Source organism: Rattus rattus, chromosome 1, assembly GCF_011064425.1.
Source record: "Rattus rattus isolate New Zealand chromosome 1, Rrattus_CSIRO_v1, whole genome shotgun sequence".
Lineage (NCBI taxonomy): Eukaryota > Metazoa > Chordata > Mammalia > Rodentia > Muridae > Rattus > Rattus rattus.
The window spans coordinates 195,840,089-195,853,427 of NC_046154.1; the positions used below are offsets into that span (position 1 = coordinate 195,840,089).

Below are 13,339 nucleotides of genomic sequence, written 5' to 3' on the forward strand. Positions count from 1 at the left end.
ACACTTTTGCAATTAAATACCCAGCGCTCTACTGGCTGGAGTCCCACGTATTCTGTCTGCATCTCAATTAAACGCATTCTCAATTCCTCTAAACCTCCCACAACTAGCTAGGTATTAGCTAGTCTTCTACTTCTCTTTCGTGTCTCTATTTTTCACCAAGTTTGTGCCCAGAATTTGGATAGCTTTTGCTAATTCAGTCCAGTTCCCAACGACATACAATGTGCCCCACCCACTGCTTCAGTGGACAGAAGGAGCATTGGGAGGGAGGGAGAGAGGCCGTATCAGGGATGATGGAGCAAGCTGGGGAGGCAGTTACCGGGACAAGAGGGACCTGCGTGAGGGTGCAAGGCAGGCACCCGCCTACCAACACTGTTCTTCGCCAGGAAACACTCACTCTAGCGCAGGCAGACTGCACCATGGAGCTGGCTCTGGGCTCAAGCCAGCCCCACCCTGCCCCGTCTATCAGGGAACGGCGGCTTCTGGCAGTTTTCTACTGAAAAGGTGACACTTTCAGAGTCATAGCTTGTTTTATGATCATGTCCATGACAGCTTGCTTTCTATAAATATTTCAGTTCTAGGCTGAAATAATAAAGAAGCTAGAGGCTAGACGTAGTGGTAGAGTTAAAAGCCAGTTTGGTCTGTGTAGGGAATTCCAGACCAGTCAGGGCGACACAGTGAGATCCAGTCTCAAAACAACTATGACCACTACCCTGTCTGAAGGACGAAGAACTTCCCGATGGGAAGGCATGGGTGAGGCAGCGGTAGTTTGGCGTGCCCTTCCCCGGGAGGTCACGGACACCGACTGCCACAGCACAGCTGCAGCACAGGAGCGTCCAAGTCATTCCAGGGGAACCGAGCTTTCCTGTACTTGAGCATTTCCTTGACGGTGCTGGGGTTTGAGGCCAGGGTCTCATGCGTGTGAGGCAAACACTCGACCACTGAGTGTCAGCTCCAGGTTCATAAAGCCTTTAAAGATAAGCCTGAACCATTTTGGTTTTAAAAAAAAGTTAAATCTATAAAAGGTACTAAAAACTCATTATCTGTGAAGAAAATACTTCTTGTACATCAATGACTGAATTCTGCAGGGAGCTTTCCACGCACTGCTGTTTCTCCTCCTTTTGGTGCCATTTTCTCTTCTCCGCCAAAGCTCAGGGCCGCTGGACCAGCTTACTCTTACTGCCTTCCTGTTCGCTGAGTTTAAAGTGGGTATAGGCGAGGATACCAAACAATGTGCACAGGATGCCGAGCCCTTGGTTTACCGACAGTGGATCTTTAAATAAGATGTATCCTCCGCACAGGGTGATGCAGAACTTGAAGTGTCCGAACATGTTGTAGCTGAGGTGTTCAGGTAAGGAAACAAAGGAGCAGCGAGCTGGACGTTAGGGTCACACAGGCACGCACGACCCTGCACACACACAGCAGCAGCTGCTCCCTGTGGCTGGTAAGAACTTCATACAACGCGGACTCAATGGCTCCCATGCACTTAGAGAATGGACACTTTGGTACGTGCTGGGTAGATCATACTCTCTTCAGGCACAGTTTAGCAACTGACTGATGCGAAAATGGTGGCACTGCATTACAACTGTGTGTGTACATGTGAGAGTGACACCACGGAGGCCAGAAGAGACTGCTGAATTCCCCGGGGTTGGAATTATACTCAGGTACGGCCATCTGAAGTGGGTGTTTGTAAGAGCAGGGTGACTACTGAGCCGTCTCCCTAGCCCAATGCCGTATTTTGTGCTGGACCTAAACTATGTATGCACACTCCAGAGACAAGAGAGGGCCTCAAGTGTTCCTGGTGACCTCCAAAGAGGTAGTACGGGGGAGAAAGGTGTGCAGAGCAAGGTTTAGAGGAAGCAATTTGCAGAGGAGTGTATGGTTATACGATGGAATGGCATTCTTAATAAACTGTCAGCGGCAATGAGCTGAGGTGTGCCAGGTGGCAGGGAGCTGATGCGATGTGAGCTTCCAGTATGCCTAAGATTAGGTGGGCGAGGGACAGAGGGGCCAGAGAGGGAGCAGCACTGCGCCAGCTGCTGTTAGGTGCTCGTCCATGAGCACCCTGTCCCCCTCCACTGCGTCCTCTGCGTACATGCACACACAGAGGGGCACAAGTGTGGAGGTCAGAGACCACTTATGGACCCACTGTGTGGGCCCCAGGGACGGAACTCAGGTCAGGCTTGGTGGAAGGCACACACTTGCTGAGTCATCCTACCAGAGTAACAACAATGGCCAGATGACAGAGTTCAGTCTCTGGGAGTGCAAACGAAAGGGAACTTATTTAACTCCAAAGTTCAGGCTGTTATCTAATATACTACCAGCAATTCATTACTGGGCTAAAGTATTTTCCCAAGTCATTGTTCATATCATAAAATAAAAAAATCAAATCTCTCTCTCTTTCTTTCTCTCTCTCTCTCTCACACACAAACACACCCTCAGAAATTATTCTCTTGCCATGTTACAGATAATCATTTTTTATATCTAAACTAAAATTATTTTACCCTTCAGATGCATGTTAACAAACTTATGCGTTTAAACAACTTAGAAGCAGCTACCACTCTGTACCTCAGATTCTCTGCCTCTGCCTATGAACGGGAGGATGATCTTGTGTCTACCTTGTACAGTTGATGTGGATCAAGAAGCAATGCCTGCGAAGATTCTAGAATACAGCACGCACCGTCATGCTAACCGTAAGCTACAGGGTCTAACAAGCACCCGTGCGTGGCAGGACCCACCAGCCCTGCAGATGTCACTGCCTCTAGTTTCTTAACTGCTTTCCTCTCACTCTCTTTGCAATGATGGGGACAATGAGCTGACTGAGCCCAACCTTAGGTCCCTGAGTTCCAAAGTGACCTCCCATAACATACTCAGGGTCACAGGAATCAAGGCCCCGGGCGGAGGCCTGGCTGTGCATGACTTCTGTGCACAGGCTCGTTCCTTGGCTTTTATATCTGGGGATGGTGATGCAGGCTTGTGACCCCAAGTCTTGGGAGGATGGAGCAGGAGGACTGGAAGTCAAGGTCATCCTCAGCTACATAGTAAATGAGACCCTCGCAGGGCATAGGAGAGTTCCAGGAAACAGATAAGCACCAGAGACCCACTCAGCAGCAGCCCTCTAGACAGCCCAGCGCGCCTGCTTGCTGTCTCCTTTCTTTCGCTGGCTTGATGCAGTGGAGTTGGTATCTGAGATCCAGGGGATGCGCCCAGGGATGGTTATCATAAGGCAGTCACCACAGTGAGATACTTACTCCTTATCTCAACTATCTGCTCACGGAAGAAAGGCAGGCAGCAGGGGGAGGGGCGCTTAGCCCCAAAGACAACAGGTGGAGTGGGGACTGTGGCTTTTCGCATAATAAAGAGCTGGGGCAGAAAGACCCAGGCAGGAGACTCAGGGTCACTGAAGGAAGGCACAAAGGAGACAGGACAGAGCTGAGAAGCAGGCAGTGGCACTCTTCAGTGGCTCCTCTTAGGAACTGCAACAGTGGCAGCTCCAGTTTTCCCTTCCCCAGTCAGGTGTTGCCACACCAGAAAGTGCTGCTCTGGTCAGAACTGTCAGTGGCCTTGCCTCACTAGGTCTGGAAGTGCTAACTGCCAAGTTTCCTCAAACCTGACCATCCGGCACCACTTGACAGTGGTTACTCCTCCTCACGTGGACTCCTACCGCTCTCCTCTCTATGAACTCTGAAGGTGCAGTTCCCTTGGGTCAGTCTTTTTCCTGACTTGTCTGTGGTAACCTCACCCCTCACCACTCGTCACAGCACTACAGTCACTCAAGACCACCTGTCTCTGAGGACGACCTGTGCCCGGACCGTGCTACCTCAATTCTAACTGTACGTCAGGCCTCCTCCAAACTGGCCTATGTCCCTAGACAGCCTTGGCAACACATACGGGACCCAAGCTTATTGCTTCTCGGTCACTGTTCAGGAAACCTGTTGGAGCTACTGGGAAATGTGTTCCTAAGACATCTCTCTCTCTCTCTCTCTCTCTCTCTCTCTCTCTCTGTGTGTGTGTGTGTGTGTGTGTGTGTGTGTGTGTGTGTGTGTGTGTGTGTGTGTGTGTGTGTAGGACATTGCATCCCCTAGAGCCGGGCTTACAAGAACTATGAGCAGCCTATGGTGAATGCTGAGAACCGAACTCGGCTTCTCTGGATGAACAGTAAGCTCCTAACTGCTGGCCACTCTGCATCTTCACAAACCAGCACTTCTACATTAGAAACTGCAGTGGCCGTCTGATGCCTTCCTTCTCGTCCTTTTCTCGTCCAGTTTTCTCTCATGAGCAAGTCTGCAGACATTTTGACAGTATCCAGCACAAAATACGTTCTGAGTCCTGGGTTTCTGAGAGAAATTATGATTGTTGTTACTTACTGATATTTGGCAAATAGACTATTTGTACTTCTGACTCTCAGTATTTACTCGTTTATATCAGCACAGGTTTTCTTCTCCAGTTTTTATGAGATCTCAGTCTATAGCCCAGGCTTCAAACACATGGAGGTGTGAAATTACCTGTCGTTATATAAGCGGACAACACTGAAAAGTGACTCAAACCTGAGCCTCCACTCCTCCATGCATTCAATGGCTATCACTTGGACCCACTATCAGTACGTCATGGCGCTAAGTCAGTTTTGATAAAAGAAATGTCTGTACTACTTAAGAAAATTCCTTTACAAAAAGCAAACTCATTTTCTCAGTTAATGGATTCTGCAGACACTGGAAAGACATTCTTAAATAGCTAAAAACAGGTCTGGAGCGATCAGAGTCTCAGCAGTTAAGACCACCAGCTGCTCTTCCAAAGGACCCAGGTTAGATTCCCAACACCCATGTGCCTCGGTCTTCTGTAAACTCAGTTCCAGGGAATCTGATGGCTTCTCTGGTCTCCAAAGGCATCAGGCATGCACGTGTGCACAGACATTCATGCAGAACTACGCCCATACTAATGAAATATAACAATAAATAAGTTAAAATAACCAGGCTACTTAGCAAAGGCCATGTACGAGTGTCTCAGATGAGAAACGAAGATCGTATATACGGAAAGGATACGTGACTGGTGACGTGTTGCCAATGATCCAGTAAATCGATAAGTTCACCATGAAAGCGATTACTCCAGACAGCAGCACCATGAGCTGCAAATAAAACCACAAGAATCATTGTAATCAGGAACAAATAAGTCTCAATAGGAGTTTCTAAGAATGCACACTTCAGCCATCAAAAACATGACACACGCTGATAATCCCATCCCCCCCCCCGCCCTCCCACAGACACAGACACGGATCACTACAAGTTTGAGGTCAGTGTGGCATACAGAGCTCCAGGCAAAGAGAGACACGTAGTAAGAGCATGTCTCAAAACATAAACAAACGAACGAACAAGTTTAGAAAATCAACTTGGAGCCGGGCAGTGGTGGTGCAGACCTTTAATCCCAGCATTTGGGAGGCAGAGGCAGACGGATCTCTGAGTTTGAGGCCAGCCTGGTCTACAGAGTGAATTCCAGGACAGCCAGAGCTACACAGAAAAAAGGAACTGTGCAACAAGCAGTGGGGAACTCTGCAGTGATGGCCTGGCTTTAAGGTGGTGTTGGGTGCACATCTGTAATCCCAGCTCGTGGGAAGTACAGGCAGGAGGACCAAGACGCTTTGGCACTGAGTTTGAGGCCAGCCTGGCTATATGATATGCCATCTAAAACAACAAAAACCCCAAACCAAAACAGTGAACCAAGGGGCTAGGAGATGGGCAAGTAAGAGTGCTTCCTGTTCTTCCACAGGCCCCAGCTTACAACCAGCTTGTAACTCCAGCTCCAAGGACCCAGAAACAGACACCCAAACTGGAAAATAAATCTTTAAAAATCAAGCAAAGAAACCAGCAGACGGCAGGGCTTTCAATGTGAATTTCTAGGTTCACTTTTTTCTTATTCCCTTAAGAAAAGCTTTCTTTTTGTTCTTTCTTTCTTCCAGGTAGAGTTTCTCCTCTCTTGCCCATGCTGGCTTCAACCTCTTGGAGCCATGAACCCCTCTGGCCTCGGTTTTTGAATAGTGGAGACACAGGCACACATCACTGAGCTCAGCAGTAGTGAGTTCCCATTAAAAGCAACACATGAACATTTTAGAACAGTCAGAAAACACGGGCAAGCAAACAGTCTGTGGAACAGCTACAATCCCAACCACCATATCTGCTAATCCTAGGGCATGGATGCTTGCAGATTAATTTCTAATGAAATCATTCATGTTCACTCTTACTTAAACCAAAAATGTTTATTGGATAACTATAATATCAAGGCAGACTTTGTGAGGAACATTGTGTGTACAAAGCTCCTTCCCAGGTGTCCTGGTCTAGGCGACCCCTTCATTTCCATGCGCCTCAGTTCTCCATCTGGAAATAACCCTTGCCTTCCTTAGAGAGCAACCACGGGGATTAAATGTGAGAACAGACTTGAGGATGTTCTCCCAAATCCACAAGCTACACTAGGAAAGGAAAGACGAGTGCACCAGTTCAATTAGACACCAGGACAATTAGAACTTACCAAAGCAGAAACTGACCAGGGACCAAATATTCCTCCCTCTGCAAACACGGGCTCAAAGCAGGGCACGGCCACAAGCAGCATGGCCGAAGACATGGGGGCCTGGTAGTAAAGCAGCTGCATGGAGTTCACCTGCAGTTCATGCTGCTTGCTCCGACCCACTGACGACCGGGAGATAAAACAAGTCAGTACAAAGAGAAGCATCCTTCGGTCAAAGCAACACAGGGTCAGCGTGGGGGAAGAGGACAAACCTCATGATTCTCTAAGATCTCAAAGGATGGGAGGCCTGAGGGACCTCGGATAAACGAACTCTGAACATGGATGTGCTCATCTACTGACGTTTCAGTGCCTTAGAGAGGACAACAGTAGGTACCCCCTCCACTCTACTAAATAGCAGAAAGGTGCGGGAACCCCATGCGTCAGGGACACCATGGAAACAAGGAGGGAATGGAAATTTCCGTGACTCCCAGTGTGTGGCTTTAAAGGTATGCAGGCCTCGGAGCCACTTTAGAAACCAATTGGGGCAGAAAACCTTTTTCTCTCCAGAGAACCTTTCTTTGGGTTTGATTACCCATAAGTATACCTGGGTACAATGGGGTAACTGAAAACCCTAGAATGCTGCCTCATTCAGTAAAAACCTCAGAACTTTATATCCCACGTCCTTAAAAACACCTCACAAATGTGACTAGCGAGAGGCTCTGCGGAGTAGTCACCGACAGCTTCAATCAGGCTTGCCAGAACAGCCTGGCTTTTGGGACAGCCTCCACAGGTCCGTTTCCTAAACCTAGGATTCTGCAACCTACAGCAAGTCTACAGGAATTCACTAAGACCGAAATGCAAAAGCAGGAAACGTGGGCCACACTCCCGCCAGCTTTCACTAGGAGTCTTCTGAGACTGTGAAGGACAAAGAACTGATTCTTCCCCAGACTGCTCACAGGAGTACGGCTGTGAGCAAAACCAGGAAAGCTTCAGACAGTGCTGGCTCACCTTCTGCCTGTGGTAGCCCCCCTGACCGCCGTACAGCCACGCTTCCTCCCACACCCTGTTTAAGCAGACCCACCCCAAGCCATACTGGAGTACATCTGACTGACATCTTTTCCTATCTGCAGTCAGAGACAGATGCCCTCTCTCTCCTTGAGTCTTTAACAAATATTTCAGGTCCCGGGGATAGAACCTGGGGCCTTGTGCATGCTGGGCAGGTACCCCATCACCGACCTCCATCCCTGGTCTCATACCCCGAGTATCCCGTAACGTCTCAGTCAACACAGCTTCCTGCTTAGTCTGCAGGACCGTGCTTGAGATCAAGCTTCTCCTGACTATGAATGAGCTTCCCTTGAGCTGCCTCCATAGTACTGCTTTCCCCTAGGGACCCAGCTCCTTAACTCTGCCGGTTCCCAGTCAGTCGGGTCCTACTAATTCCTCCTCCCAAAGGCCTCACAGTCCTGTGCCCACACCCCTGCCCCGGTTCTTCACCCTTCTTCTCTCATGTACCTTCCATCGCCGCTAGATTTTTCTTAAGTATGAATTATGATAAGGCCTCTTCCCAATCTAAATGTTCTCCTTTGCTGGCGTCTGCGGAATAAAGACACTTCCTCTGAGCGACAGCAAGACTGTCATCTGGCTTAGCCACTCAGCATGGCCTTCTCACAACACGCCTATAGTCCAGCTTCACTAAACGCATCAAGGGCTCCCTGATTTCGAACATATTAAAGGACAGGCCTCCAGACCTCACTGCTGAGCAAACTTCTGTGCCGCCCACTTAAATTGACTTCCCCTTTTGTCTAGCTTCCTCATTCCGAGTGCAGAACTGCCATCTCCTCCTCCGTGCTCCTCAGGACTCTCCTCAGCTTGGAGGGACACCACCTAGACTAGCGAGGGACGTGAGCGTCTGCACGCGTGCCTTGAAGGGTCGGGTTACAGCTGCTTTTCCTCACCCGTGTGTCCTCACAGGGAGCATAAAGGAAGCCTTGTCAATTTTTCCAGCCAAGAGCTAAAGATTCCTCTTTCACCTCATCTTACTGCTCCCAGTAGCAGAAAATAGAAAAAACCTTAGAAACCCAGCTAGGATACAAGAGGCAGGATTAACTTGGTTTAAAAGGAATGTTTTGGTGGGTGTCTACCTGCTGTGGCACAGGACCCTTGCCTGTTGGTCTTCAGTCTCTGTGATAAATCTCACTGCAAGCCTCGGGGACGTAAACTCTTTTGATTCTAAGCTTCAGCGATTTAGAAACACTCACGAACAAAAATGGCCACACACACACACACACACACACCCCTCCCCAAACCACTGAGTGCTGAGAAATGATATTATGTATAAGGAGTAAAAGAAATTCTAATATTTGACAAGTAAATGAGGTGTGGTAACATGTATCTATACTTTCTTAAAAAGTAAAAAGAGAGGGGTTGGGGATTTAGCTCAGTGGAAGAGCGCTTGCCAAGAAAGCGCAAGGCCCTGGGTTGGGTCCCCAGCTCTGAAAAAAAAAAAGAAAAAAAAAAAAAAAGTAAAAGGAGAGGCCAGACATGGTGGCACATGCTCTTAAAGCTAACACTTGGAAGGCAGAAGAATCTCTCTGTGAGTTCAAGGCCAGTCTGGTCTACATAATGAGTTCCAGGCCAGTCAGAACAACATAGCCCTGTTTCAAGAAAAACAAAAACAAAAACAAAAAAAAAAACCAAAAACCCAACAACGAAATAAATCCACAAAAGCAAAACAACTACAATAAAAAGTAAAAAGCAGGGGTTGGGGATTTGGCTCAGTGGTAGAGCGCTTGCCTAGGAAGCGCAAGGTCCTGGGTTCGGTCCCCAGCCCCGGAAAAAAAAAAAAAAAAAGTAAAAAGCAGATCAATGAGACAGCTCAGGGGAGAAAGGTCCCTGCTGCCAAACCTCACACCCAAAGGTCAGGCCCAGAGACCCAGGTGTTAGGAAGAGAGAACAGGGGCTGAGAGGGGCTGGAGAGATGGCTCAGCGGTTAAAAGCACTGACTGCTCTTCCAGAGTCCTGAGTTCAATTCCCAGCACCACATAGTGTCTCACAACCATTTGTAATGAGATCTGATGCCCTCTGGTGTGTCTGAAGACAGCTACAGTGTACTTATACATAATAAATAAATCTTAAAAAAAAAAAAAAAAAAGGAGAGAACAGACTCCGTCCCTGAAAGTTGCCTTCTGACCTCTCTGTGCACACGGTGACTGGCTTGTGCATGCACACATGTGTCCATGTGCGTATAAAATAAAGAGTAAAAAAATAAAAGGTAAGAAGAGCTGGGCGGTATCTGAGTGGTGGCTACTTGATTATGCAAGGTCTTCAGTTCAACACTAGGATTCCAACAGCCACAGAAGGCTAAGAAAACGTGGTTGTTATTGAAGTTGTTAGCTAGCTGGGTGAGGTTTAGCTCAGTATACAGTGCCTGCTTAGAATGCTAGGAGGTTGTGGGTTGGATCTTCAGCCCTCCACGCCCCCACCCACCTCACCCAAAGTATAGTAACAATGTTTCTGGGACAAGAAGACCAGCAAACAGTAAGGTGTTAGTACTGAGCTAACATTTCTAACTAGAACGCCTTCCTTTCTCACCAGTGGATATTTATGAAGCAGAGGTAACATTGGTTACCTGTTGGCTTTGATTCCTCATGTGGGTACACCCAGCATTTCTAGACCGAGGTTTCCAGCACAGAGAGAATACTGTTTCATTGCTCTCTACACCCTGCTATTTCTCCTCAGTACACAGGGCACAAAAAACAGCTTGTTGGCAACTTATGGTAATAAAGTGAATCCGTGAAAAAAAAAAAGTAACTGAATACTGGCTACAGGCAAGGCACTGTGTTTGCACCTAGAAAATACTCTACTAACATTGACAAATTATCAGAAGCCAATAAGCAAGTTGTAACACCAACACTTCTGAGTTTAAAATATGCACATCACATCTGAATTTTGGAAGTGTGTGTGTTTCATCCAGGTGACTTTAGAATCAGTAAATGACAAGTGAGACCAATGAACTTAGGAAGCAAAACCTTACTGTTCATTTTGTAAAGACTTCCAAGAAGAAAATCCCAAACCCAGGTCTGCCATGAACTACGGGTATCATGCACTTACAAACGGACACTTGGTGAACATCGCACACCCGGGCTTCTGTCTCCTCTGTTCTCTTCACTTTATCAGTTATGCTTTCTTCCCATGTCTATTGCCTCTATACTGCATTTTCTAAACCTTGGGTTACAGCTTCAAAATTTACGAAATCTGATAAAAAGGCACATAAAGGAAAAAAGTTACCAACCACTTGATAAAGGGATGTGACTACCACACCAAGAGCGGCAAACACCATTCCAAGGGAATGAAACTTCACATCGTAATAAGAATTTAGGATTACACCTACAGTAATAGGAATCTGCAAAGAAAAAGAGACAAATGCTGTGAGATTGAACTCAAGAATGATGTCTTACCACACTAACGAAACACACCATGGGACCGGGAGAGGGAGGGGGCATGCGCGCGCGGGAGGGGGGGTGTCGGGAATGGGACACTGAATTGTATGTTTTCTTTGGGGAAAATTGCCAACCCTCTACAGACATTCACATACAACTCAACATTTGGAAGAAAATAACGAATCCACAAATTGTGATGTTTAAGGAAACACGACGCAGGTAAGTAAATGGATCCCCAAACCAGTACTTAACACATGAACATAAACATGGAAGGAGGAAAGCATTTAAGACCTGAAATACTAAAAACTAGTAAGTGCTAATGTTATTTTAACGAATCTCCTTTTATTTAAACACAAGGCACCCCAGCAGTATGCCGCTGAAGGCATATTCAGAGATATTTTATGCTAAACCACTTCATGTCTATCACATATGGTTCAAATTCCGGAGGGCAGGATTCCTTTTTCCTTTCCAGGTTGAGCTTTCGCAGATATCCTGGCACACTGAACTGTTCCATCTAAGGCGGCTCCCCCCTCATCAATCGCAGCTCTTAAAGATATCCTTCGGGAACACACCCTTTTACTAAGAACCGGCGGAGTGTCAAGATGGCTTTTTCCACCCCTCCCCAAATAAGCTAGCTACTTATAGAGCCTGCCTCTTGTGCGGAGTAAAGAATGGGAATGGGTTTCCGGCGCGCCAGACTATAAGCAAGGTGCATTCAATTTTCCCGGGGAGAAAGACAACCAGGCTAAGAGATGCGCTCGCGCAGCTGCAGCTACTCACCAGCGTGAGCTGTATTCTGATGGAGAATCGTTTCTGGTACCAGAAGGTCTGGATGGCTATGATCACCGGCGTCGTCATGGCCTTGGCCAGCTGATAGGTGCCTATGGTGTTGTTCTGCAGAGAAAGGTTGGTGAAGACCACAAAGCCACAGAAGCTGAGGGCCAGGAGGAGGAGCTTGGAGAGCGGCAGACTCTTGGGGGCAAAGATGTCCAGTTTCTGGCAGACGTACAAGCCCAGCCAGGTGACCACGAAGTGCACGAGGGTCAGGCTCATGTTGGGGAAGCCGTGGTGTACATAGATCCATTTGTTAAGGAACACGATGCAGATGGACACCAGCAGGTTGAACAGGAGCCCGGCGGCGATGCGCCCGTTGCCCCGGACCCGGTCGGCCAGCGATGCCATAATGCCCGACGGCTGCGGGGCAGCGCCCTCGGCCGAGCCCGGGTTGTCCAGCCTCCCCGTGGGGCTCCCGGCTGCTCTCCGGCTACCCCGGCTCTCCGCCGCTGCGCGCCCGCAGCCTCCCGCCTCACAGTCCGGCCGGAGACAGGCATGCGCCAGCCGGGTCCAAGCCTGCAGCGCCGCGAGGTAAGAGGCCGCCGCCCTCAGAGCCAGTCCACGGCTGCTCCTCCCAGCCACGCCTCCGCGCGGCCACGTAACCCCGCCCGTACTTCCGCCGCGCAGGCGCGCTGGGTGTCCCGCCCGGTTGCTTAACTGAGCTGGGAGGGATCCTTTGGCCTCCCGGTGTGGCCATCTCCCAACTAACTGGGCAGCACAGATTCCCCTCCAGTTTTACACTCCACGGTGCTGAGCTCTTTTAATCCTCTGCAGAGGGGGAAAGCATTACTTACGGAAAACATTTTAAAATGTCTTTAAAAGTCTAAACACGTAAGAGTGGATGGACAATTGTGGTATACTGTAGATTTAAACATATTTTGGCATATTCGCCTCGAAAAACCACAGAACTTTTTACCCACGATTTTTTTTTTTAAACCTAAGTACATTTTCCTGTATGACCAAGATATTAATTGCACTCCTAAGAAGCTCATTATAGTAGCAAGTATGTAGTTCGGTTTCAAAGTTATGGAGTTGGAGGGGACTTCTAAGTTTTGTATTATTATTTGGAAGTGAAAATTTATATTTTGTTTTGTTTTTCCAGACTGGGAACTCATTCTGTGGACCAGGATAGACTCGAACTCAGTATTCACACTGTTACAATATGAGAGGGACTTTTCTCATCTGCAAATGTCAAATACCTTTTGTCTTTCCACACCTATTGAAAACATGGACCCTGCTTTACTATTTACAGGGATCAAATAGAGCAGACATGGAGCTCTCTACAGAGCTAAGGATGACACTGAACAGATTCTCCTGCTTCCACCTGTCAAAGTGTCACATGCCTTGCAACTGGCCTTTTTATTTTGGACACTGTTTCACAGGTTTTTATGATCTATTTGCTCGTGTGTCCGTCCATTTTCTCTGGCGTGCCTGTTATTTCTAATCGGCACTGAAGGAAGCTCCTTGCTTCAGAGGCTCTGTAGATTCTTTGATGACTTTTCCAGTTAATTATTCTATTAAGAAATTACTCTTTGGGGTTGGGGATTTAGCTTAGCGGTAGAGCGCTTGCCTAGGAA

The 13,339-nt window shown here is 47.9% G+C and overlaps 1 protein-coding gene across 2 annotated transcripts; it reads right to left on the reverse strand.

Annotated features, from left to right (window-relative positions):
- Positions 1–508: 508 nt before the first annotated feature.
- Slc35e3 (solute carrier family 35 member E3) lies at positions 509–12,331 on the reverse strand. Of its 2 annotated transcripts, XM_032912854.1 has the most exons (5): positions 11,709–12,331; positions 10,777–10,891; positions 6,514–6,671; positions 5,037–5,119; positions 509–1,335 (listed from the first exon to the last, which is right to left on the reverse strand). In XM_032912854.1, the coding sequence occupies exons 1-5, from the start codon at positions 12,108–12,110 to the stop codon at positions 1,149–1,151; spliced, it is 945 nt and encodes a 314-aa protein (XP_032768745.1). In that variant the 5' UTR covers positions 12,111–12,331; the 3' UTR covers positions 509–1,148. The 2 variants fall into 2 exon arrangements, 1 of the variants encoding a protein (XP_032768745.1); XR_004389066.1 differs by lacking the exons at positions 509–1,335; positions 10,777–10,891; positions 11,709–12,331 and adding an exon at positions 10,600–10,773 and having other exon boundaries at positions 4,005–5,119.
- Between the last annotated feature and the right edge of the window lie 1,008 nt (positions 12,332–13,339).

Coding starts and splice junctions, on each gene's coding strand:
- Slc35e3 (XM_032912854.1), bottom strand. CDS start 12,110: ATGGCATCGCTGGCCGACCGGGTCCGGGGCAACGGGCGCATCGCCGCC. Junction 10,892..11,708: donor TCAGAATACAGCTCACGCTG/GTGAGTAGCTGC, acceptor TTTTCTTTGCAG/ATTCCTATTACTGTAGGTGT. Junction 1,336..5,036: donor GGCAACACGTCACCAGTCAC/GTATCCTTTCCG, acceptor TGAACACCTCAG/CTACAACATGTTCGGACACT.